General features: G+C 43.0%; 1 protein-coding gene, 1 long non-coding RNA gene and 1 pseudogene across 14 annotated transcripts in view; 2 read left to right on the top strand and 1 right to left on the bottom strand.

The window, feature by feature from the left end:
* Positions 1 to 14445, top strand: part of Unc13b (unc-13 homolog B) — a 202965-nt gene extending 188520 nt beyond the window's left edge. For 6 of the 12 annotated variants that reach the window (XM_087184287.1, XM_013068946.3, XM_087184288.1 and 3 more), the window contains 15 exons: positions 5628 to 5754; positions 5968 to 6064; positions 6291 to 6434; positions 6751 to 6828; positions 7564 to 7641; positions 7936 to 8024; positions 8255 to 8407; positions 8535 to 8658; positions 8764 to 8820; positions 8989 to 9069; positions 9639 to 9786; positions 11375 to 11431; positions 12303 to 12395; positions 12577 to 12736; positions 12898 to 14445. In XM_087184287.1, the coding sequence (XP_087040413.1) occupies positions 5628 to 5754; positions 5968 to 6064; positions 6291 to 6434; positions 6751 to 6828; positions 7564 to 7641; positions 7936 to 8024; positions 8255 to 8407; positions 8535 to 8658; positions 8764 to 8820; positions 8989 to 9069; positions 9639 to 9786; positions 11375 to 11431; positions 12303 to 12395; positions 12577 to 12736; positions 12898 to 13183 (1772 nt within the window). In that variant the 3' untranslated portion in view covers positions 13184 to 14445. The remainder of the gene's footprint in view (positions 1 to 5627; positions 5755 to 5967; positions 6065 to 6290; positions 6435 to 6750; positions 6829 to 7563; positions 7642 to 7935; positions 8025 to 8254; positions 8408 to 8534; positions 8659 to 8763; positions 8821 to 8988; positions 9070 to 9638; positions 9787 to 11374; positions 11432 to 12302; positions 12396 to 12576; positions 12737 to 12897) is intronic. The other 6 variants (XM_087184289.1, XM_004873948.3, XM_004873947.3 and 3 more) reach the window with 1 other exon arrangement.
* On the bottom strand, positions 171 to 9711 carry LOC110347329 (uncharacterized). Of its 2 annotated transcripts, none has more exons than XR_002391897.2 (4): positions 9628 to 9711; positions 6271 to 7791; positions 5830 to 6040; positions 171 to 503 (listed from the first exon to the last, which is right to left on the bottom strand). It is a non-coding gene; the product is annotated as an uncharacterized LOC110347329 (long non-coding RNA). The 2 variants fall into 2 exon arrangements; XR_015440156.1 differs by lacking the exon at positions 9628 to 9711 and adding an exon at positions 9442 to 9622.
* A 10227-nt stretch (positions 14446 to 24672) lies between the features above and the next one.
* On the top strand, positions 24673 to 25168 carry LOC147825841 (eukaryotic translation initiation factor 4E pseudogene; annotated as a pseudogene).
* The last annotated feature ends 767 nt before the right edge of the window (positions 25169 to 25935 follow it).

The raw sequence follows: 25935 nt of genomic DNA, 5'->3' as shown, positions 1-25935 counted from the left end.
GATCTCACTATATAGGTCAGGCCAGCCTTGAACTGACGTGTAGCCCAAGCTGGCTTTGAACTTGTCGCATTCCTCCTGCCTCAGCCTCCCAAGTACTGGGATTACAGGCATGTACCACCATACCCAGCTTATCTTCACAGTTTTTAAAAAAAAATCTAGAGAGCCTTAAATACAAAGATAGAAATCTTTATTTTCTCATATTTGGGACTGACAGGGCTGGCTTCCCTTAAAAGCTGTTCTGGATTACTGTGACAAAGCCAGAAAGACACTTCTTCCCTCACTCCCCTTGTAGAGCATGCCCACAGATGTGTTATTATTCATCTTGTTCATCCAGCTTATTCTTTTTCCATTTCTCTTGTTGGTCCACAAAGATGTTACTCCCTATCTGTGTCAGACCTTCACATATGTACCATCCATGCTTATCTTCTTATTTGCCTTTCCTGTCTGTATAAGTTAGTGTAGCACCTCAGTCTGTCAAGATGGATCTAAAAGAAGGAGGAGCTCTGTGGGGCAAACACAAAGCAGAGTCCAGAACCGTTATTTGGGTGGAGTATAAGGGAAATGGGTAACCCTCAGACTCAACTTAAACTTATGAATTTTAAGTTTAGAATCAGCAAATCTTGAGATTAAAAGAAACCTTGAAGATTTGTGCTAGGTTTGTGACAGCACAGGCCACACATGTGCATTCTGTAATTCAGCCGAAGAGCAGTGGCTGCATCCTGCCCACACTGGACCCACCCTGGGACTATGGCCCACACATCAGCCTGTGTGAAGTTTGGTCCAAGTTCTTGAAGAACTCCAGCTCCAGTGGGCTTGGGGAAAAAGATAAATATCTGTGAAAAAGAATCAACTGCACAAAAGAGGGGTGGTATGTGATGCAGCAGAAGTTTGCAGACAAATACCTCAGGAACTAAGTTAAAAGGGAAACCCAGGGGCTAGGTTACAGGCCTTTTACTTAGTGCCAACAAAGTGAGCTTACTTTTTAAAATCTTATATGGGGTTCTGGTATGGTATCTTTTGAAAAAGGAATTCTGCTAATGTTAAAAACAACACAAAAAAGTTGAAAACTGCTTTAAGAGAATGAACAAATATTGACCTGGTTTCAAATCTCAGTTTCACAACCACTTACTTAGTGTGGCCTTGGATCCAGCTACTTAATTTTTGTGAGCTCTCATTTTTCTCATCCCTAAAATGACAATGGCATCTATTTCACTGGGCCAATAAAGTAACTGAGATATATAAAACAGCTGCAGGGCTGGGGATTTAGCTCAGTGGTGCCACCACCTGCCTCACAAGCACAAGGTCCTGAGTTCAATCCCCAGTACCAAAAAAAAAACCAAAAAAAACCCCATAGCTGCATAGTACCTAGCATCTGCTCAGCACTGAATAAGTCTTAGCTATTACAAACAACTAGAAAAAGCCGGCATGGTGGGGAACACCTATAATCCCAGCACCTGAGAGCTGAGACAGGAGGATTTCCATGTGTTTGAGGCCAGCCTGGACTACACGGTGAGACCCTGTCTCAAAAGAATGAATAAATGAATAAATAAAACAATTAGAACTATTATAGGGAGAAATACAATGTGAACAAAATAGAATTTTAAAAGTATTTTACTTCAGCAGAAGTCAGGGGAAGCTGGGAATAGGAGAGGTAGAAGCAAAGAATATAAATAATGAAAGGGCTGTTGTAATCATTTAGGAATGAGGGAGTGGGCTGGGATTCCAGAAGGAAAATGGGTTTTGATAAACACTGGAAAGAAGTTGGAACAAGATCTAGTGAGTTTTGAATCTGCAGGGAAGGTAGAGGGGAGGAGTTTGGGGGCTTGGATAATAAAAGGACAGTGTTGATGTTGATTGATGCTGATTGTGAAAGGAGAGTCGAAAATACTGTCCTTTACCAAAAATTTTTCCCTTTTTTCCTTTTTTTTTTTTTTTTTGTGGTACCCGTGATTGAACTCAGGACCTTGTGCTTGCAAGGCAGGCTCTGGAACCACTGAGCTAAATCCCTGGCCGTTTTTGCCATTTTTGAGATGGGGTCACACTATGTAGTTCAGGCTGGCCTTGAACTCAAGGTGATCCTCCTGTCTCAGCCTCTCAAGTGCTGGGATTACAGGCATGCACCACTATGCCCAGCTACGAAATATTTTCTAAATCAACTTTATTGAGGTATAATTTATGTACAATAAAGTAAAATCATTTTAAGAATACAATTTGGAAAAAAATACAATTTAACGAGTTTTAGTGCATTCATAGACACACACCCCTGTGTAACTACTCTTTCAATTAAAATATGAAACACCAGCACTTGGGGGTCTGAGGCAGGAGGACTGCTACAAGTTTGAGGCCATCCTGGACTACCTAGTAAGACAGAAAGAAGGAAGGAAGGAAGGAAGGGGGGGGGAGAGAAAGAGAGAGAGAGAAAGGAAAGAAAGAGAAAGGAAGGAAGGAAGGAAGGAAAGAGGGAGGGAGGGGAGGGAGAAAATATGAAACAGAAAGTTCCTTGCAAATCCCTACTCCATTCACTGTTTACTGAGTATTTTCTTTGTACCAGGCACTGTGCTAGTTGTTAAGAGATAAGAAATTCACAAACCCCTTGAGAAACTCACAGACCAATCTAGAAAGCTTACATATAAATTGGTAGTTACAATACAAAGTTATAAAGGACACAAAGGATAAAGATATAGAAGAGAACCATGTAACCCAGACTCAAAACCTAAGAAGGCTTCCTGGAGATGTAGAAACTGAAACCCAAAGGAGGAGAGGAGTTAGCTGCTGAGAAGAGAAGAGGATAATAAGAACATTTTCATGCCAAAGATGCAGCATGTCTAAGACCTGAGGTCTAGAAAGAGCTGGCATGCTTAGAAAAATAGGAACATATTTCAGCATGACAGTAGGGAGAGAGATCAATGAGAGATGAGGATAGAGAGACAGGACAGCTAGATCATAGAGGAAATTAAGTCCTGTTTAGGTTTCTAGACTTCATCTGTGGCAGTTGGGAGCCTTTGACATGATAAGCAAGGGATCGACATGATCAGATTTATCATGCAGACTGCTCACTCTGGCTTCACTGTGGAGAATGAATGGAAAGGAATGACCAGTCTAGAGGCTACTGTAGTAATCCAGATTAGAGATCAAGGTAACAAATCTGAGCAGGTAATCTTGTGACTAGAAGGAAATGGGTAGATTCCAGAGCATTTTGGAGATAGTCAGCAGGAGTTGGTGATTTAACTGGATGTGAATATACAGAAAGAAGGAATATCTTAGGGTGATGCTTAGCATTGAACAAGAGGGTAAGACTAGTTGGTATATTCTGTTCAACTTTACCTCAGATGTAGATGGAGACTTAGAGTTAAATCTAGGCACAAGGAGATGTGCCATCAGTCTTTTATACACATTACCAGAACCAAAGAGATTCGAGGGAAGTATCATCAAAATAGATAGTTGACCTGATAAGGCTGAAGGAACTCTGCAAGGATGAAAGATGGAAGGAATAAAGCAGATGTTGGAGCAAGAGGTTATGGAAACATAATTTCCCCGACAGATTTAACCCCACCACCAGCAGTGGCAACAACCTCAAGGAACTTTGCTGGAGCGGAACTCCCCAGGCCTTGATAGAATATAGGAAGTATGACCAGTCTTTTGGCATTCATCTGATAGTGTTTATACCACCAAAGTTAATATTTAATGTGGAAATTGGGGCCTGGGGTGAAGCACAAATAATGAATTGATAGATAAAGAAAGAATTGTTTATAAATATGTCTTAGTAAAGGAAGAAAGGTTTATTTTGGCTCACAGTTTGTAGAGGTTTCAGTCCATAGTCAGCTAACTACAAAGCAGGGTGGCATGGCAGAGGGACATCACAGAAGATAAACAGTCCAGGGAAGAACAGGCAGGAGGCAACAAGTCGCAGAGCCTGCTTTCTTTTCTGTCCCATTATATTCCATTCATGCTACAAGCCTATTGGTTGGTGCCACCCTCAGCCAGGATGAGCCTCCCATTATCCACACCCAGAACTGTGCTAAACCAATTTAGTTATCACACACCCTTAATTTCCAATATTACACACCCTAGATCCAGCCACCTCCAAAAAGCCCCACCTATGAGTGCATGAGGCCTTGGGGGGGGGGGGGAATCTAGCTATAAGCCATAACAAAATACAATAACTAAACAGTCATGGGAAGAAAGTTAAGAAGCTCTGGAGTCAGGGAGCAGTCCTGCCCCAACTCCAATGAGTTACCAGACACAAAGGGCGAAGGCATTCCTGGTGGTGCTGATTTATGTTTCTAAGTCTAGGTCTAGTTTAAAAACAGCAGGGGATGGGGTAGAGAAGAGAATCTCTCTGATAGCCCAAATTTTTCCCTCTTTTTTGCTCACTGGTGTCTCTGCTCCGTCAAAGCAACCACTGTCATTCGTATTCGAAAAGTACTCTTTCCTGGTGGTAAGAATTTTTGGTTGTTGTCCCTTTACCTCTAGGCTTCATACCTTTTCCTTCTGCTCACTGCTTTATAGAAAACAGCAAATGCAGCTTCAGGTTGGGATGATGCTGCCTACAGTACCAGGAGATAGAAGTCCTGGAACCTGCAGTCTTTTGAGGCTGAACCCCAGGCTTCCATTTCCTTCCTGAGTATCTGCTGCACTAATTCACAAAGGCCAGTAGACTCAGACTAGCTGTTCTGCCTGGACTTGGAGGAGCATCTCCCATGGCATCCTAAAGTTGAGCAATAGAGTTCCCAGGGACACTGGCCTCTCCTTTGTTGCTTAGTACTTTCTCCCACTTACTTGCTTTTACCATTATACTATTTCAGCACACAACTGACATTTGGTTTTCAAATTAATGCTTCAACTATAAGAGGGATAGGGGAGTGAGGAGAACCTGTGGGTCTGGCCAGTGCTCCAGACTCTTAGCCAATATTTTCCAGAAGACCCTTAGGATTCCATTAGATGACCTTTGAAGTCCATAATAATAGTCCTGTTTTCTGCAACATGATAGCCCTTTTATCTGACTGTGTTTCCATAGTTTCCCAACTGACTATCCTTATTTGCATACTTCCCTGAGAGCTCATTTTCTGTATCACAGCTCTGCTCTGGAGCCATTCAGTTTACCTCAAGATGTTGCTACACTATGGCTGCTCAATTGCCTTTCTGTCAACTTGGACCCTCCTTGGTTTTCCTTGTCTCTGTGTAGTGTCATTGACCCATTCATACCATGCATAACTCTGCATTTAAGCCTATCTGAGGGAATGGCTTGCTACTAAGATTTTTTAAAACCCTAGAAAACCATTGTCTCCAGAAAACCACTGTCCCCATTAATCAGCATTAATACCTTCATCCCTTTTTCTTCTTCACCAAAGGCCAGTGACTGCACTGTACTTTCAAAAGTTAAAACATGAAGATTATAGGCTTTATCTGAGAGTCTAGCTTAGTGTCTCTAGAGGAAGATTTGGGCCAGGTCTTGGAAAGTGGCTGAGCATAGAGGTGGTGAGGGAGATGACTGAAGAGGAGGTTGCGAATCACCTGTCTTCTAAGACATCTGATAGAGCCACCTAACCAGATTTGCTGCTGTGGCAAAACTCAGGAACCCTGGTCTCTACTGCTGAGACCTGACACAACCTCCTTCCTCTAACTAGAACATGAGAAAGACCGGCTGTGTAAGAGCGCTGACTACATGAATCTGCACTTCAAGGTGAAGTGGCTCCACAATGAATACATGCGGGATCTGCCTGCCCTCCAGGAGCAGGTCCCCAAGTACCCAGCGTGAGTCATTTGGACCCTATGTAAAGGGATGGGAAGAGGGCCCCCAAATTGGCAAGGCTAGTATCCTCAATTCACCTCAGCAGCTAATCTCAGGACTGCCCGTTCAAGGCACTTCTGTAGAAAGTCTTGCCTTCCAGAAGATCCCAGTCTGGTACACTGTCAAGCATATAGCATATGCCAATCACTAGCTTCAACCTCCTTCTCTGGCTGCAGGTGGTTTGAGCAGTTTGTGCTACAGTGGTTAGATGAGAATGAGGATGTGTCCCTGGAATTCCTGCGTGGGGCCCTGGAACGAGATAAAAAGGATGGGGTAAGTTGGGGACTTGTGCTACATAGGCCAGGTCAAGTCATTCAGCACTTACCATTGGCAGAGGTTCCTGGGCTTCCACCAGGCTGGGTGTCCCTGCCCTGTGGAGTCCACAGAAGGACTGTGAAGAGCCACTGAGCCACCCCTGCTGGGCAGAGCTTTTTCAAACCCCACAAGCTTGAGAAAAGGTAGCAGCAGTGGATGCTTACTTTGTATGTGGCCTTCTTAGTTTCAGCAGACATCAGAGCATGCACTGTTTTCCTGCTCTGTGGTGGATGTCTTCACACAGCTCAACCAGAGCTTTGAAATCATCCGGAAGCTGGAATGCCCAGACCCCAGGATCCTTGCCCACTACATGAGAAGATTTGCTAAGGTGATTATGAGCCTTCCTGCCCCATTCCTCCTTAACACCACTACACTACAGTCAAGTTACAGGTCTGAGCTTAATCCCTCTCCACAGTAGCCTTCAGGTAAGGCTTAGCATTATCTTTTTTCCCTTTGCTTGTGTCTGGGGCAGACACAAGGACTGTTTTGGTGCTGTTCTGTGCTTGAGAGGGAGCTTTGCCCCTTCCTGTGAGATTCCTTTTACTTCCCTGATGCTTATTTTTCTGGGATAAGAAGTGCAACCTCAGGCAAGATCCCTGAGTGGAGAGCTAAGGGTTCCCTTTTCTTTTCTCCTTTTTTCTCAGACCATCGGGAAGGTGCTCATGCAGTATGCAGACATCTTATCTACGAACTTTCCAGCTTACTGCACAAAGGAAAAACTGGTAGGGTTAGCCCTGGAACACTGAGAAAGGGCATGGAGGACATTTGAATCCTTCTCGCTCTTGATGCTATCCTAAGATGCTTTTGACTTCTGCTTCCCTCCAGAGCTTTGCTGGAGATCCATACCACAAGATAGTAAGAACTTGACTAAGAGTTCTTCTAAGCCTCCATTTAGTGCTTTATCCTCTAATAAACCAGACCTTTGGTTAATCTTTTTTTTTTTTTTTCTTTTCTTTTTGAGACAGGATCTCACTGTATAGTTCAGGTTGCACTTGAACTCATGGCAATCCTCTTGCCTCAGGCTCCTGAGTGCTACAATTACAGGGTGAGCCACCATGCCTGGCTAGGTGCATGCCTGTAATCCCAGCACTCGGGAGGCTAAGGCAGGAGGATTGCCATGAGTTCAAGTCCAGCCTGGGCTACATAGTGAGTATTCACTATGTAAGCTGAACTACATATCGAGATCCTGTCTCAAAAAAATTTTAATACATTCAAAAAATTATAAAGGGTAATACCATGAATACCTGCAATCCCACCATCCAGCTTAATGACAAAAACATTTGCTTTTAATCTTCATTCATGTGAATTGGCTCCAGATCTTAGTGTTTAGGGAGAGGCCTATGTCATATGTGAAGTCCTTGTAGCTTTGTAATAATGAGAGAGAAGGAAGGACCCTAGACTAATGGGGCATGTGCTGGAAAGAACCAAGACTCAGGCAGCTCCATCTGTCTTCAAAGCCCTGCATCCTGATGAACAACATGCAGCAACTGAGGGTCCAGCTGGAGAAGATGTTTGAAGCCATGGGAGGCAAGGAGGTAGGCCTTAGGGTTTGGGGTCACTGTACTTTTTCCATTGTTCCTGAGCTCCCTGGCCACAAAGCTCTATCTTCTCTTGATTAGCATAAGCTAGTAGTTCATCTTGGGGTCTGGGCTGGCTTAATCTGAGGCGAGTGTTGAGGCAAAGCCCTAGAAAAAAGGACAAGGCATGTGGTGAGGCCTTAGGAGGGAGGAGCAAGAATTGGGGTACAGCCATAGGAGGGAAGAATAGAGGTACAGGAGGGAAGATTGTCAGAGAAGCAGCCTAGCCAGGCCCACCTCCTCTGGCTACAGCTGGACCCTGAAGCTGCAGACAGTCTGAAAGAGCTGCAGGTGAAACTGAATGCAGTTCTGGATGAGCTCAGCATGATGTTTGGAAACAGGTCAGTGGTCCCAAAGCACATAGCCCTTGGAGCCACATATAATTCCTGACCCATCCCAGAGCCCCTGCCCATACAATCCAGCTGCAGGTATGTGGATTCTCCTTCTACACTTGCTGACTGTCGCTGCTGGAAGAGCACTGTAAGCCTGAGGAATTAGGCCTGTATAGCTGGTGCTGCTCCGGGGTCAGTGTGGTGGGGAGGGGAGGGCTGCACTGTGTGTACATGTGTAGCTTCCAGGTTCGGATTGATGAATGTGTTCGACAAATGGCTGACATCCTGGGCCAGGTTCGGGGCACAGGAAATGCATCCCCCAACACCAGGGCCTCAGTGGCTCAGGATGCAGATAGTGTGCTGCGGCCTCTCATGGACTTCCTTGATGGCAAGTGAGTAGAGCATTCAAGGTTTCCTATGGGGACAAACAAAGCAGAGGCTACCAGACCGAGGAGCCTATTGGGCAGGGGGGGCCTCCCAGTCTGTCACTGTGGCTTCACCTGTTGCCTGGGCCTGCAGCCTCACACTCTTTGCCACTGTGTGCGAGAAGACAGTTCTGAAGCGAGTCCTGAAGGAGCTCTGGCGAGTGGTAATGAACACAATGGAAAGAATGATCGTTCTGCCCCCCCTTACCGACCAGACAGTAAGGACCCTTCCCTCTTCCTACTCCTTTCTCCCTTTCCCTCAGTCCCCACTTCCTGATAGAATTTGGAATCCTCTGCTTTTAACTGAACCCCTCTCTGCCCAGGGCACCCAGCTGATCTTCACTGCTGCCAAGGAGCTGAGCCAGCTTTCCAAACTCAAGGTTCTGTGGGTGTGGGGTCCTACTGAAGCTGGGAGGAGAGCCATTGGGCTTTGGAGATTGAAAAGGAGGGGGAAGTGAAGAGCGTGGAGCTATTGACTGGCAGTTGGGGGAAGACTTTTATGACTTCCCTGAGCTGTTCTGATGCTGCTGCTTTCTCTGGGGTTCTAGGACCACATGGTGCGAGAGGAAACACGTAATCTCACTCCAAAGCAGTGTGCAGTCCTGGACCTCGCTCTGGACACCATCAAGGTAGAGACCTCTCCCTTTTCCAGATAGTTTTAACCACCACATACTCCTGGGCCTAGCATTCCACCTTGCCAGACAAGGTGTCCCTGGGGCTCTTACTACTCCACATCCAGAGAAGAAGCCCTATATATTGTTAGGATTACAGAGAGAGCCATATATGGTTCCTCAGTTTAAGACATTTATGATGGGTGAAGCAGGAATAAGGCAGATCCTTATGGACTATAATTCAAGGCAGTTGGGAGACATATGTCCTAGGCATCAAGTTCCCTAAGGTTCAGAGGGATAAAAGACCATTTTTGGCCATTCTCCCTTCCTGAAATGCTTCTGTCCCTTATTTCTGCCTGACTACATAGACCCTTCCTTCAAACAACCCACCTCCAGGAACGTGGCCCTCCCCTCCTGCTCCTGTGAAATGCCCAAATTATGTTCTTTGCCTGAGAGACTGACTCATTCTGTGGGTGTTCTGGTCTTTTGAGTGACCTGTTCGTGCAGTCCTCTCCTGGCTTCTCTGAGAATAGTTGGGGAGCTGCCTCTCTGTGAGGGGGTAAAAGAGGTGCTCACTTATTTTTCAGCAATACTTCCATGCAGGAGGCAATGGGCTAAAGAAAACCTTCCTAGAGAAGAGTCCAGATCTGCAGTCCCTACGCTACGCCCTATCTCTGTACACACAGACCACAGACACTCTCATCAAGACCTTTGTGCGCTCACAGACTGCCCAGGGTAAGGTCATAAGGGCTTTGTGTCCCACCTTCCCCTCTCCCATACACAGTATCTTCTAGTGCTTTGGAAGGGTCTGTTTTCTTCTTCAGAGAGCCTTTCAAATCAGATCTCAGGATTCTTTGAAGAGACCTCAGACCTTATCCTCAACCTATAGTACCAGACAGGAGAATCAAAGGAGCCTGGAAATTGTGCCTGGGATTTCTTTTTTCTTTCTTTTTTCTTTTTTTTTTCTCCTTGGTACAGGATATCAAACTCAGGACCTTTCACTTGCCAGGCAGGCACAGTGCTACTGAGCTACTTCCCTGGCCCATGCCTGGAATTTCTTTCCCCAGACATTACCTGAGCAGTACATGTTTATTTAGCTCATGGAGTGTACCCTGTCTGGTAAGAGGGGAGAATAGGAAAAATCTGTGAGGAAGCCTTGAGAATGAGTGTTTGGGAGCCTTGCTGGAAGTTGTCCTGGGGAGAGAAAGCAAAAATCCTTTCCACACTCTTCACTGTGGATCAGGAGAAGACTAAGAGAAGCAAACCATGGGAGCAGCTAAAGGGAAGGCAGGGACCTGGGGACATAGTGCATAGTGGAAGCCCCAGCCTCAGTGTGATTGTTACACAGGGGACTAGGCTGCTGGTTTTTCTCAGGGATTTCCTGTCCTCAGAACTCACTGCCTCTAGCTAAGGTCTGTCCAAACCAACATACATCTGCATAGATGCAGCTCAGATGAAATTTTGACCTGATACTGCAGCTAGGCCCTCCAAGAAAGCACCTTCAGGCACATTTGCAAGAATATGGAGGGGATCTGTAGCACTGCTCTATTTTCTATATCTGTTCTTATTTTCAGTCCAGGGTGGGGAAAAGTGAGCAAAAGAAATAGCAGTGAGTCTGACTGAAGGGAGCAGGGAAAACTTTTACAGAGCCGAGTACATGTAAGGCCTATAACACCAGGGAAAAACAGAAAGGCTTCTCAGAAGCATTGAGCTAGATAAAAGCAGAGGATCCAGATGTGGTAGCATGTGGCTATAATCCAGCACTCTGGCAGGTGAGGCAGGAGACTCTTAAGTTCAAGCCTAGGCAACTTAGCAACTAATAAAACAGTAAATAAAAAAATAAAAAAGGACTGGAGATGTAACTCACTGTGAAAGGCCCTGGGTTTCAATCCCTACTACCACTTTAAAAAAACAAAATCTATAATCAAATACCAGAGAGGCTGGAAGGAGCACAGAAGAGGTGAGAGCAGAAGTGTACGTGCAGGGGTGGGGGTGGCCGACAAACATTTGTGCTCATTTTCTGTCCAAAGTTTTGCCATTTAAGGGCTTAGGAAAGTACACTACAACCTCTCTTTTGCCCTTCTCTGTATATTCTACTGCTTCTGCCCACAATTTGGTTGATCTCTGACCCATGAAGCCTAATGTGGAACATTCAGGCACTGACCCCAGCTCTTGGACTTTTCTTCACCCTGCTCCACCTCTGTGCTCCTCTAGAGTAAATGTAGAGCTGCTTTGAATAGCTGCAACTCCTTTGACCTCTAACAGTTCTTCTTTCTCTGTCCTATTGCTGCTGCCGCCTCTTGTCTTGCCTGTCCTCACTCAGTACATGATGGGAAAGGTATTAGATTTACCACTAACGAGGACATTCGGCCGGAAAAGGGTATGTTAAATACTGTGCAGACATGAATCTAACATGGACTAATGCTGACCTCTCTGAAGTGGAATGAGGGGCTTATGCTGGGGGTGATAAACTAGGTGTCAAAATTTAGGTCTATTCCAAGTCTAGGAGATAAGTGAGGTGTTCATATAGGCCAGGAAAGGATTCTGTTGTTGACCCCTGTTCCGTCCTCAGAATTCCACTCCCCCACACACTCATGCACCTCAGGACAAAGGAGTTTTTTCTGAGGTGTAGGGTAGTGATGTTCTCTCAAAACAGGGTGGGGTCTCTGCTGAGAAGAGCCTGTAGGTTGGCTCTTTTCAGAGATTGGAACTACAGAGTCTTTCTAAGAAGGGTGTGCTCCCAAACAGGGGGATTGCTGGGGATAGGTAAGAGGTTGCTGCTTTTGCCTAGAGAGGGACTAACAATGCTCCATTCAGAGACCTTATAGGTTGGACATAATTCACAGACACAGGATCACATCCCTGTGCTCCCCAGTATCCAATGAAAAGTTCTTTAGTCTAGGAGATAGGAGAGGTTGGAGATCCTTCGAGATTCATAGTGCATCCTTTTTTTTTTTTTTTTTTTTTTGTACTGGGGATCGAACTCAGGACCTTGTGCCTTCAAGGCAGGTGCAGAGCTACTAAGCTAAATCCTCAGCCCCATAGTGCATCTTTGAAGGAAGTTTCTCCTCAGATGCTTTTGGCTTTCACTTGTATTACAATACACATTCACTATCCCCTTTCTTTCTCTTCTCCCATTGCTTACTTCCTTGTAGCTACTGTGTGTGATTGCTTCCTGAGTTTTACCTGAAACAATTAGTCCTAAGATCCTAGAGTTTTCCACTGAGCAGTTATCTGTCCATCTGTCTCAGGGTCTGGTGTGGATGATCCTGTGGGAGAAGTCTCTATTCAGGTGGACTTGTTTACACACCCTGGTACTGGGGAACACAAGGTAACAGTGAAAGGTGAGTGGTGTGGACTTAGAGGCCTGACCTTTTCTTCCCCATGACCTCACTTATCAGTTGAGAGCAAGGGCTGCTCATCCCAGTCCTCCAGCTCAGCTCTTCTCCACGGGGAATGTCAGCTGGAGCTCAAGAACTGGGAATGCCTGGTAGGATCCCTCACAGGTTTCCCTTTTTGGGGCAGTGGTAGCTGCTAATGATCTCAAGTGGCAGACAGCAGGTATGTTCCGGCCTTTTGTGGAAGTGACCATGGTTGGCCCACACCAAAGTGATAAGAAGAGGAAGTTCACAACCAAGTCCAAAAGCAACAACTGGGCTCCCAAGTACAATGAGACATTCCACTTGTAAGTTATGGGTGGGGTACCTGCAGGACTGTGGGATGGGGGTCATGTGATGGGGGGTTAAGACTGAAGAGGTGAAAAGAGTGATAATCTGGATGACAGACTGGGGTGAATTCAGCTGAGGACTCAGATCTGGCATCCTATCTTCTCTCCTGTGCTCACAGCCTCCTAGGAAATGAAGAGGGTCCAGAGACCTATGAGTTGCAGATATGTGTGAAGGATTACTGCTTTGCCCGGGAAGATCATGTGCTAGGGCTGGCAGTGATGCCTCTAAGGGATGTGACAGCCAAGGGCAGCTGTGCCTGCTGGTGCCCCTTGGGCCGAAAGATCCACATGGATGAGACAGGCATGACCATTCTACGGATTCTGTCTCAGAGGAGCAATGACGAGGTCGCCCGAGAGTTTGTGAAACTCAAATCAGAGTCCCGTTCCACAGAGGAGGGGAGCTGAACATCTTTGGTTCATGTGCCAACCAGTGACACTGATCGCACAAATCAGAGCTAATGCGAGTTAGCTGTGTAGCCAATTTAGGGTCTTTATAGTCAAGAGATTGACCCTTTCAGTTAAGGATATTTAAGAGAAATTTGAGGGGTAGCTGAGAGTATGGCTTTTTCCAGAAAGGGCCATGAATCCCTAACCAATAGGTCTGGGCTATAGGAGCTACCACATGGACAGAATGGACCCAAAAGGGAGAGGGACAGACATTTCAGACCAACGTTTTTTGGTAGACATACTTCCACACCCTTACCATCTCTACCCTTCTTGAGACCACACCATACCCAGTTAGACACACACCAATCACTAGGAAAACAAGTGTAGAAAGCCTGGAGTTTGTACCTGGCTGGCTAGATAGTTGGTTGAGCCTATGGGTATTGCTGAACCTTGTGGTCTGCGTTAGAGAGTAGCCAGGGCAGAACCACATAGAATAGAATTATTCACTGTCCCTTGAGCAGAATCCACTGGTTTTCTGTGGCTCCAGTGAGAACAAGTCTTTGAAACTGAACAAGCTACCTTCTAAAATTGAGCTGTGCTAATCCCTTCCCTCAGGTTATATCTGTCATGGGTAAAACCAGTTTCATGTGGTGCTTCAGAGCTCTGAGCAGAATATTTCTTTGGAACCCAGATATGAAGGCCACCTGCCTAGAATCTCCCTACTTCATTCCTGTAGGCAGGGGACTAATGCTTAGGACATTAAAGGTTGTTCTTACATGTATAGACCTGAGGGCTAGATGAAAGATCCAGGAGTATTTTCCTGGGCAGCCCCTGATCAAAGCCAGAAATTATGGAATCAGTCTAGAGTCATGCTCACCTATGGCTGCTACCTTCTGGCTGTCTTTGTGGAAAGAATCTAGCCTTTGTACTTTCTTCCTGTCATCTGGATCAGCTGCTGTTCCCTTCATAGATATTGAACCCTACAGAAGGAGCTTGGACTCTGATCCCTGTACAAGCTGGATGGAAGGGGTGGGGCTCAATACTTCCTGAGAGATCATTGACCAACTGGACCTCTCAGACCCTTGCTCAGAGTTGTGACTTGATCCTTGGATTTCCTTGATGAAAGCCTCCTAAACTTCCTGAAGATGTGGCATCGTTCACAGCTGTACTGGCCAATATATGAAACAAGAACCAAGTATCTGTGCTGTTTTTAATTATTGTATGTGCCATTGTAACAAGAGATTGTAGGCTAGTCTGTAATAAATTATCTTCTAGCAGTCTTTGGGGTCTGATAATTCTGTGCAAGTATGGGAGGCCATAGAAATGACTGTCCTATATAATGGTAGCCTTTGGCCCAGTGGCCCTTGGCTGCTTCACACTCCCCTCTCTCCCTCTCCCCACTTCCTACCAGCCAAGTGATAGAGCCTAAAGTCATTCTGAATGGGCACCAGGCAGAACAACTGCATCTTGGTCTTGACCTGAAACCACCAATCTGATTAACAGAGACATGGGATCCAGAGTATCAGTTTACTGTAAAAGGTCCAGAAGGATAGATGATATGTGCTAGTGAAAAATAGTCCATGCTTCCTCTTTTCTTTGTCTAGGGTTGCTAGGACAAACCACAGCCTGAGCTGTGATACAAGGCAGGGACCTGCTTGGGAGACATCCCTTCATGGGTTGGTAGAGGGCTGGGGCTGCCATAGACAGGACAGAGGGTTCTGCCTAGGAGCACACACTGGCATTGTATTCAAGGGAAAAGAGCTGCAGCAGAAAAACTCCCAAAGGAAAGGAAATAAGATAAAAGTGAAGTTCCAGGCATGGGAGTTGGAAAAACTGAAGCAAGAAAGATCTAACCACTCTCACTCAGCCTGCAAGTAGTGCTATTTCCATTTGCCTGCTAATTAGATCCTCACAGTTCAGTTGCCAAGTCATTTAAAACTTCCTCCCCCTCCTCTCTCAAAACACTTTGTCCTTTCTACATCAAAATTGCCTGTTGAATCCACTGTCTCACCTCAGTTCCCACTACTACAAGTGGTTTTCAGTCCTCCTCTTCTGGATTATTGTGATCATCTCCCTTCCCGTCGTCCCATCCACCTACCTGTGTTGTTTGCCTGCTCTCTTCAAACATTTATTGTTAACTCTCTTTCCTACTAAAGCTATTAGTGGTCACCCACAGTCTCCAGGCTTCAAGACAGCGCAGCCACTCCACACTCCATCCTGCAGCTTTCTCAAGCAGTGTCCCTGTCCTTGTTCCTCCACATGCATGTGCACCAGTACCCTTTAGTAACCTGGCGCATTCTGGTCCCCTGCTGGAGTGTTTAGCAGCCCTTTCCATTTCCTAACCTCTGACATCTCCCAAAAGACTTTGGGACCCAACCAACTCCCCCACAGCACTCTACACTGTTATACAGTACCTGTCTGCTTACCCAAAGGCGGGGTCTGAGTGTTTCGTCTCAGTCCCCCTCAGGTAATCCAAAGCCAAGCAGAGCGCAGCCTGGTCCAAGAGTGGTTGGGGCCTGGTGAAAGGAGAGGGGCTGGAGGTGGGCTCATGGGCAAGGGGCGTGGTCGGGGCGGGGTTCTGCTCTGGATCTGTGGCATCTGCGCAGAAAGATGCGTTAAGATGGAGGTTGGTAGAGACTATGGCTGTGTGTTGACGGTAAGCAAGAAGTGTCCAAAGGGAGCGCCCGAGGAGAAATTATTGCCTCTCCCTCCTAACAGCCTTTATAGACAGTACTTGGTATTCGTACCTCTCAGTACTTCTTGGTAGCTGTCCATCCCTTTACTTTCTTGAGAGCTCTTTTCCCAATACTCCCCGAGGTTATTACCCGCTCCTCGTGTTCCTCGAGTACACGGGTTTCCCAGACACTCCCAAAGAAGGTATTTGTTCAGATACCTAGCAAAGGGGTTCTTTAGATCCTAAATAACTCCCAAAGGGCACACGTTTGTCCAGTTACTACATGAAACACCCCCAAATCCCAAACTATAGCACATTCCTGTTAACTCGGGCAGTTTGTTCACTTTTCTAGCACTGTCCAGATTCAGAAGGCAAATGTTGTCCCACATTCGACTTGGAAATGGCATATTTGCTATAATTCCCTCTCAAGCAGTAGGATACCTGTCCGGATAGGGAGAAGTAAAATTCTTGGCCGGCTGTCCATGTTTTCCAACATGGCTGCAGTTATGAATTAGCAGCTATTCTTTTAAAAAGAAGAAAAACTAGATTTCACATTTTTAAAATGCAGGTTTCCAACTTTTTTTTTTAGTTGAATATCTATTAGCTTACAGTCCCACAAAGAGCTAGATATAGTGGCCCAGTCAGTGTTAAAGGGACTAATAAATAGTGGATCATAAGAGCTACCAACAATGTTGAGTCAGTAGCACTCCTATACCTGAAAGGGAAGGGAGAGGGCTGTTAGCAAAATCCAGCTACAACTCTGGAAGAGACTGCCTCACCAGAGGTATGGCCATAAAATGCTATGCAGCCACTGAAAGAACTTGGACAAGGCAGAGGAATAAATGCCCTAACCCTTCTCCTCATGCACTCCAGTTTCTAGCTAGTACCTTCCACCAACAAAACCCAAACAGCCTTCTAAGGACAAGAGAGTCTGAGTGATGTAGTGTGTAGAAGTCAGCTTCCCAGAACAGGGCAAAGAGAGTTAGGGAATGGGAAAAAGACAGAACAGCAAACAGGATAAAAGAACATACATGTAAAAGTCACCACTATGAATGCTTTCCAAGAAGTTTTCCCTCTCTTCAAATTCAAAATCTACTGTAAGACCATTTCCTTTTCTGTGTCTTTGTCCCAGGTGAGTGTGAGGACTCTGATACAGCACTCAAAAGTGCCTAGCATGGGGCCTGATACACCCTGGAAGCCCAATATATATTACTTCTTTCTTACATGCACAATGGTTCATGGACCAAAATACCTTTTCCAGTCAGGGTCTCAAAGAGTGGCTGGAAGTGAGTGAATGAAGGGGAAAATAATTGATAAAATAGGTCTGGCAGCCCATTGTAGTGACTAATTTTTAACAGGAGTAAGATAAGTCATTGGAAAGTTCTGCAGTGTAATTTCTAACATCAGGGCTCCTATCATTCATTAGGGAATCACCTATTCATTTAAAAATATTTGAAATATACTATATGCTAGGCATTGTTTTAGACACTGGAGATATGTTGATATATGTATTTTCCTAACCTCAAGGTAGGTGTGGCCTGATGAAGGAAAAAGACATTTTTAGTTAAGATATAAATGTCAAGATATAGAGCTCCCGGTAAGCACACCTGACCCATCTTGGGGACATTAGAGGTTTCCTAAGGGGGGGGACCATTGATGTGAGCTGGATCTTAATAAAACTTAGCCAGGTCTAAACAGATAGAAATGGAGTTCTGGGCATTTGAAGTAGTATGTATATTTAGAGTAAAAAGGAACTTGATGGTGTGCTGGAAATTGCAAGTAGTTTGTATCACTGGAGAGTTGGTTTGGGGCAGGAAAATGCTGAGAGAGATAAGACTAGAAAAATAACCAGGTACCAGGTCATTATGGGGAATTTAGACTTTATCTTGAAGACGGGGGTAGGTTTTTAAGCAAAAAAGAGTAACCAAAGATAGCATTTTGGAGGCTGGATGTGTATTCAATAATGAAGCATTTGCGTAGCATGTATGAGGTATTGGGTTGGATCCCTAGCATTGTCAACCCCCTGCCCCCAAAAAAGCATTTTGAAAGATCACTCTGGGTAGATAATGATTGTCAAGTGGAATTGGTAATGCAGAGTGAGCATGCACAAGACTGGAAACTAGGAGTTTCACTAACAATGGTGGCCACTGTAGAAGCTGTGGGAATAGAGAAGTGAATGATTATTTCACCTCAACTCTTTATTAATGAAGGAGAATGTACAGAACTTCGTGGTTAATTACAAAATGGGGAGAAGAAAAAAGCATTGTCAAAGATGAATCTCAGTTTTCTGGCTTAGGCAAATAGGGAAATGGTAACACGTAACTGTTGTCCAAAGACAGGAAGTGTAAGAAATCACAAACTTGGGATATGTGAGAAGTGGGGAATAGAAATGATGATTAGTTTTGAACACATACATTTCTTTATTGTGGTAAATACACATTACATACAGTTTTCCCTTTTTTTTTTTTTTTTTTTTTTTTTTTTTGCAGCGGGGCAGAGTACTGGGGATTGAAGCCAGGGCCTTCCCACTGAGCTATATCCCTAGCCTTTTAAAATTAATTGTTTTCAGCATTGGGGATTTAACCCAAAGCCTTTTACACTGAACTACATCTCCAGCCATTTTTTATTTTATATTTTGAAACAAGATCTCACTAAGTTTTGAAATTGCTTAAACTGGGCTTGAACTTGCTATCCTCCTGCTTCAGCCTCCCAGATTGCTAGGATTACAGGTGTACATCATTATGCTCAGCTAAATTTTCTGTTTTAACCATTTGGAAGTGTACAATTCAGTGACAGTAAGTACATTCACACTGTTGCACAACCATCACCATTATGTAGTTGCAGAACTTTTCATTACCCCAAAAGGACTGAAGGACCTTCACCCTTTAGACTGAAGATACAGATTCCTGAGTCATTAGCATATAGATAGAGACTTCTTAATCTGAGGCTCGTAAACTTGAGAGAGGGTTTCTAAATTTTTTGAGTTTGGTGTAAAAGTATATGTGTAAGTGTGTATATATTTTTTTTCTGAAGGTTCCTTAGCATTAATCAAATTCTCAAAGGAATTTCTTAACCTGGACAAAGTTAATAACTATTGATATACATAGTAAATGAAGCTGAGGTTGGTTAAGAAAACTCAGAGAAATTAAATAGTGAGAAAAGAAGCAGGAAGATGAAATCCTAGGTAGCATTTAGGGCTTATGGTGGTCCAAAGGCTATTTCTCAAATACAAGAAACAAATTTCGTGTTTGCCTTAAGTAGGAAATTAGGCTGTACCTCACTGTTGCCTCTGCCAGATGTTCAAACATGTATTTGACAAAATCAGTGGTTCGTGTACTAAGACTGTCTCCTTAGGTTACCACCCTTTTAACTTTTTCGTGGTGTAGTTTTATTTGTGGCTGTTTGGATGGTGGAGAGCACATCATTTAGGAAATTAATAATAAATTATCATAATTTGCAATATGAATGTGTGTGTGCATTCCTTGTGATATATTGTGCTAAACCAGTGGTTCTCCAAATTATGGGAGAACCACACCCAGAATGACCTTGTCTTTATCTACTTCAATTTGAACTACAGATCTCTATGCTCTTGACTCACTGAACCACTTTCTGCCACACAAACACAGCAAGTTATTTTTTGTGTCATGGCTTATGCATTTGCTGATCCTCCAGATCTCAGAGTTCTGTCCTTCTCTCTCTGCTAGTAAGGTAGACCCCCTATAGGGCCAGACAGAAATAGAAACAATAACTCTGTAGAGACCCTGACAAATCTTTGCTAGGACAAAAGGCTAAATTAAGAAGCCTCCCCTAAATTTTTTTTCATTCCAACTCACTGAGAGTTAGCTTTAGAACTCCCTGGCTAACTAAACCACCTTATCACTAAACCACACCTCTCTGCAGGAGGTCTCAGGTTGAGGTGACTTGCAAGAACCATTTGTCTTTAACAGAGGACAGCAGCTATTAAAAAGCAATTTATGCTGGGATTTAGCTCAGTGGTTTCGCCGCCTGCTGCGCAAGCACAAGGACCCAAGTTCGATCCCCGGTACCAAAAAAAAAAGCAATTTACACTTGTGCCTTATAAATGCTAACTAGGAATAAGAAAGGAAATTTTAGTCAGCCTTCCCTTCTTTTACATGCATGTAAAAAACTGGTAAATGTACCTTTACTAACATATAAGTTGTGTTTGCTAGGCAATGGGTATGTTTTAACCTGTGAGCTTCATAAGTGTGTTGACATAGAAATTTTACAAGGCTGAGAAGGACTCCAATTTGCCCTTGACCTAGTTTCCTCACTATCTTTCAAAGAATTAAAAAACAGTAGTTTAGATCTCTTAATTATTAGATTTGCTAGTGATGCTTCCTTCTTTAGATATACAATTATAACCTGTGCTTTTAAAAACACCTGTTAGACTAAAAATAAGAGTTCCCAGAGAAGACAGGGTCATGCGCCAGTAAAAGGTGGTGGCTAGTCCCACCCAACCTATCTTCTGGTTGCTTTCCAGGTGGCAGCCACCTGCTGTAGAGTGGAATCACCTCGGGGGATGCCTTGAGAATATAGAAATCAAGTAGAAATTAAAGGGATGCCAATTCTTTCTCTTCCGTTTCAAAATGGGAAACTCAATGTCAAAATCTCTTAACTCTAAAATGTACTGAAAAAGAGAGAGAGTGATAAAAGTTGCCTAGAGGTTGTTCCTTGCAGAGGAGGGTCCCACAAACACTGCTAGAGAAGAAAGAAGGTATGAGTAGGTGACAGAAGATGTAGGGGTGACTGAGCTGGAGGCTGAATAAAGGAAAAAGGGCACAGAGCTGCTAAGAGTCTTAAGACAAAATGAAATGCAGAAAAAAATTTTGATTATGAATAAAACATGTTATTCCTTCTAATTCTTATTACAAGAAATCTTTGTTAATTGACCTATAAAAAGTTGACTAGTCTTATTTATAGTTACAAACCTAAACACTGTAAAAAGAGTTAATTCAACTTGGCCAAATACATCCAAGTGCACTCTGGTTTATAAATAAATCATCTTATGTTTGCTTGTCCATTTGTCTATTCAATCTGTAACTGGTTATAATACTTATAGCTGTTTTCTTGAGCTCAACAATTTTTTCTTCTTTTTGCCTTTTTAGATTTTAAAAAAATATTTGTCTATAACTTAAGCTGGCTCATATTTAAATGTCATTAGAGTCAAGGACATGCTTCCACCCAAGTTGACAGCTGATCAAAATGATGCTGAGACTGGTTTTACAAATATAACACACATTGTTGTCTGTGTACAGTAACTTGGGAGTCTTTCATCAGTCAAGAGTAATATGTTGGGCTGGGGATTTAGCTCAGTGGTTCCACCGCCTGCCTCACAAGTGCAAGGTTCCAAGTTGGATCCCCAGTACCAAAAAAAAAAAAAAGAGTAATATGTTAATTGTTATGATCTGGTTCTTATAGGTCATTAAAAATTGTTAAGACAATTCCCTCAGGCTTGGGAAAACTGCTAGTCAAGACTCCCCTTGGTGAGTAATGGAGAAGCTGCCTACAAACCTAAACTCTGTAAAAAGAGTTATTTTAATTCCCACTCTTGTTCAGTGGGACCCCGGTAGTTTCTGTAGCCTCATGGGAGACACACCCTAATAAACATTGCTAAACACATTATTGTAATATGTTTACATTGGTTATGATCAAAAGGTTAAGTTTTCTATGAGTGAAACAATAAGGTTTTCTTATTAAAAGTTGCCCGGAAACAAGAAAAAAAGAGAGAGGAAATGGAAGGAAAACATGGAAACAAAGCTTTTGTACATAAAGGGGGGAGGGTAAAAAAAAGAAGATATATCATGTACTGGTACAAATTCCCTATAATGAGTGTTATCGTTACGTATATCTAAAATGTACCAATAAGTGTTTTGCTTTTTAAAAAAAAGATGCCCTTAGGACAAAACTACATTAAGAGACAAAGTTGACCATATAGCTGTGACACTCATTGTTGCTGATTTCATGATGTACTAAATATCTTCATGCCTTCTGGGTATATAGTTCTTCTAAGTTGTAAAACTAGGCTTGTTTATGGTGATAACTTTTTCTTTTAGACTCAGATATCTGCCTTTCTTTTGTGCTCCAGCTACTTGTGATAATAGGTACATGTCAAGCCAGTATGAGACCACCAGTCAAATAGTTTTTAAAAATTATACAATGTATATGTTATATATATATATAATATATGTCACTACACTTAGAGATGCTCAAACACTGAGCAATCCAGACAATCTCACATGCTTCTTCAATGACATCCTATTAAATTAGGTAAGAGCTTCTTTGTGTACTAGATAGAGATAACTGACTAAAAAGCTATTCTAAGACATTTAAATGTATTTCAAAGATAATATCATGATGGTCATGCTGAAATACTATGTTTTCTGTGTAAAACTTTGTGATTGTTGTCTGTTAATATTCTGCAGGGGTTCAACTTCTAAAATAATAATAATACCATAATTGCTAAAAAAAAAAAAAATAACAGTCCTCTGGCTATACTTTATATTTCCAGGTGCTTAATATCCAGATAAGATTATAATAGTAAGCTCACTGCTCCCACTACAAGACTAATATAACTGACCTTCTCTTCTGGGTGTTCAACAACTAAAGTTTAGAGACCAAAACTAAAAAGGTAACTGTACTAAAGGCAGCCAATATTTTGGCCCTGGCCCCCCAAAGTCGACAAGGATCCAGGACATGAGGGAACCTTTTCTACAGGATCCTACAACTTTGGTGAGTCACTTAACCTCCTGAGCAGGGAAATTTCTAGACCCAAGAGGAAAAGAATCAACAAATGAACAGTGTGCTAAAGGAGGGTCATCAAGAAAAAAGTCTCCCATGCTTTCACAGAAAGCAACATGGTCAAGCAAGACTGGTAGTTGACACTGACAGAGAAGCTGAGAGGCTCTATACATGGTTCCTAAAGTAATGCCTGGAGAGACTTACCTAACTTTGATAAACAGCAAGAGGTTAATTTTGATTAACACACTTCTCATTTTTAACTTGGTTTTAAACACCCAGCAAAAAAGTATAACCAAAAGAAATATAAAAACAATAAAAGCTAGATATAAAAAAGGGGCTCCAATCAATGACCCTTTCTGGCAATTTCCAGCTATATCAGTAGCTGACCACTGTTACGGTTCAGTGAGACTAAAAACTATGGCAAAAACTATAAAAGTTCAACAGGAGTCTTTAAATTCTTTAGCTAAAATTGTCCTTCAAAACCACCAAACTCTCCATCTCCTTACAATTAAAACTAGAGAGGCTTGTGACAAACATGTTAGACTTATAGATAATCTCCATTAGCAGAGAGGCCTAAGAACCAAACGAATACAGTCACTACTCCAGTTCCTTAAGAACAGTGTCTAGATGTGGCTCTTTCCTCAACCTGCCTTTCCATTCTAATGTTTATGCTTTGATTATATATTTGCCTTAATTTCTTAGAAAATGTGTTTATTCTCACCTAGAGGCTGCCAAACTCCAAGTGATCATACAGGTAAAACCAGCAACAAATGTGCAAGACTCTTTTTATCTAAGATCCACTAGATTGACCTTGTCAAAAGAGTTCATAACTGCTAACCTACAACATGACTTCTATCTGAGGCCCCTTAGATTAGCCCTCTGGAGAATATCTCTGACTGGTGATTACAGTTACAACCCCCTTCAGCCTAAAGTAGCCAGGATGATTATTGCCCCTTGCCTCTACATGGCAGTTCAGAATACCTCTTCAGAGAGGGGACTATTATAGACAGCTAAGTTAAGTAAAAATATTATAGGCAGTCAGACAGGTTTAGGCCCTTGAGAGAGTCAACTCAAAAGATAAAATAGGGCTAGGGATTTAGCTCAGTGGTTTCGCCGCCTGCTTCACAAGCACAAGGACCAGAGTTCAATCCCCGGTACCAAAAATAAAATAAAATAAAAACACATTACAACTGTGGCCAGAGACACATCTGTTAGAAGCCAGGCCTCAAGATAAAGATTAAATGACCAGGCCTGCATACTTCCTCAGAGGACAAGATAAGTGATAACACCTGGCCCAATGAAGTCTAGATAGACATCATTCACCCCCGGTGTGTGACCAAGATCTCCAGACCCATTATTCCCTAGAAAAAGTCTTTGTTCTTTCCATGTACACTTGTTATGTGACTTGTTCCCCCATTGGATTACTATACCTAAGCAACTATACTTGTAACCTTATTGGCTGATCATAACATTAACCCACAGTGTATCCATGTGGTTGTGCTTTATAAAACTTCCCCTGTCGAGGAAGCTCCCCGCCCCCATCCCAGGCTCCTAGGGCAGAGAAGCTCAGCAGGTTCCAGCACCCGGAAGGAAGCTCCCCTGCTGCCATCCCAAGTTCCTAGGGCACAGAAGGTGAGCTGCGTGGGTGCCAGAAGCACACCCCCCCCCACCCCATGGAAATGAGAAGACACATAAACAAGCCTCAAAAACAGACTTCCAGATCACCTACAGCAACCCCAAAGGGAAACGAGTTGGAACACTCTGATACTCAACCACCTGGACTCTCTGAACTGGCAACAAAAGAGGATCTGGGAAAAATGAAATCAGAAATAATTACTCAGATAATAGCAAAGATTTTGCTCATGGTGCAAGACATGATTAATAAATCTAGAGAGGAGATCGATCTAAGATGGCGACTGTGGAACCGGAAACCACCCCTACTCCTAATCCCCCACCTGCAGAAGAGGAGAAAATAGAATCTAACCAGGAGGTTGCTAACCCGGAACACTATATTAAACATCCTCTTCAGAACAGTGAAAATTAACTCGATTCCATGAAAAGCTGATGTGGGAAGAAAACAGCTCAGAAACATTTCTGTACAACCATATCCAGTTGTTTAGTAATTTAATGCCTGGCTGTGACTACTCACTTTTTAAGGATGGTATTGAGCCCATGTGGGAAGATGAGAAAAATAAACGCGGAGGACGATGGCTAATCACATTGAACAAACAGCAGAGACGAAGTGACCTCGATCGCTTTTGGCTAGAGACACTGCTGTGCCTTATTGGAGAATCATTTGATGACTACAGCGATGATGTGTGTGGAGCTGTTGTTAATGTTAGAGCTAAAGGTGATAAGATAGCAATATGGACTACTGAATGTGAGAACAGAGAGGCTGTTCAACATATAGGGAGAGTATACAAGGAAAGGTTAGGACTTCCTCCAAAGATAGTGATTGGTTATCAGTCCCATGCTGACACAGCTACTAAGAGCGGCTCCACCACTAAAAATAGGTTTGTTGTTTAAGAAGACACCTTCGGAGTATTCTCATAGAAGACTGCGTCAAGCAATCAAGATTTGGGAGCTGAACCAAAGCCTCTTCAAAAGCAGAGTGTACTGCATTTAAATTTGATTCCATCTAAATGTTGCTAAGATAAAAGAGAAGTCTCATTTGCCTTTGTCTTGTACTTCTGTGGTTTTTGTTTTGTTTTGTTTTTTAATTTTTGCTAGAGTATCCGCCATCCCAATCAAAGAATTATAGTACACAGCATCTCTAGAATCCATAAATGTGTTCTGGTCCATTCTGTAACAGCTTAGTAGAATTACCATTACAAACACATTTTACCGATTTACAATACTCAAAAAAGAGCTTGTATTTCTATACCTTAACAGGAAGAAAAACTTTACGTACCATTGTATGCAGGAGCATATTTTGCTGGTTTGAAAGAGTATGATGCATACAGTTTTCTAGCAATTTTCTTTATTTCTTTTGACAGCATTATCTTTGCTGTACTCTTGCTGATGGCTGCTAGATTTTAATTTATTTGTTTCCCTACTTAATAACATTAGTGATTCTGATTTCAGTTTTTCATTTGTTGTGCTATTGTTTTTTCCTCATGTAACATTGGTAAAGGATCCAGGAATATGACACGAGGGTGAAATAAATATTAATTTTGTGCATTCTTTGGTAATTTTTTTATAACTATAAAGCTTTGCTACAAATTTATGCATTTCATTCAAATCAGTGATCTATGCTTATGTGATTTCCTAAACAGGATTGTGGATTATAAAAAAATATAACATCATAACTACATTCCTAACTAGAATTAAATGTCTG

Source organism: Heterocephalus glaber, unplaced genomic scaffold, assembly GCF_053883595.1.
Source record: "Heterocephalus glaber isolate CG9 unplaced genomic scaffold, H.glaber_assembly_v1.0 deba00001481, whole genome shotgun sequence".
Lineage (NCBI taxonomy): Eukaryota > Metazoa > Chordata > Mammalia > Rodentia > Bathyergidae > Heterocephalus > Heterocephalus glaber.
Note: the sequence above shows the minus strand (reverse complement) of the source record. Positions and strands in the feature narration are given on the sequence as shown.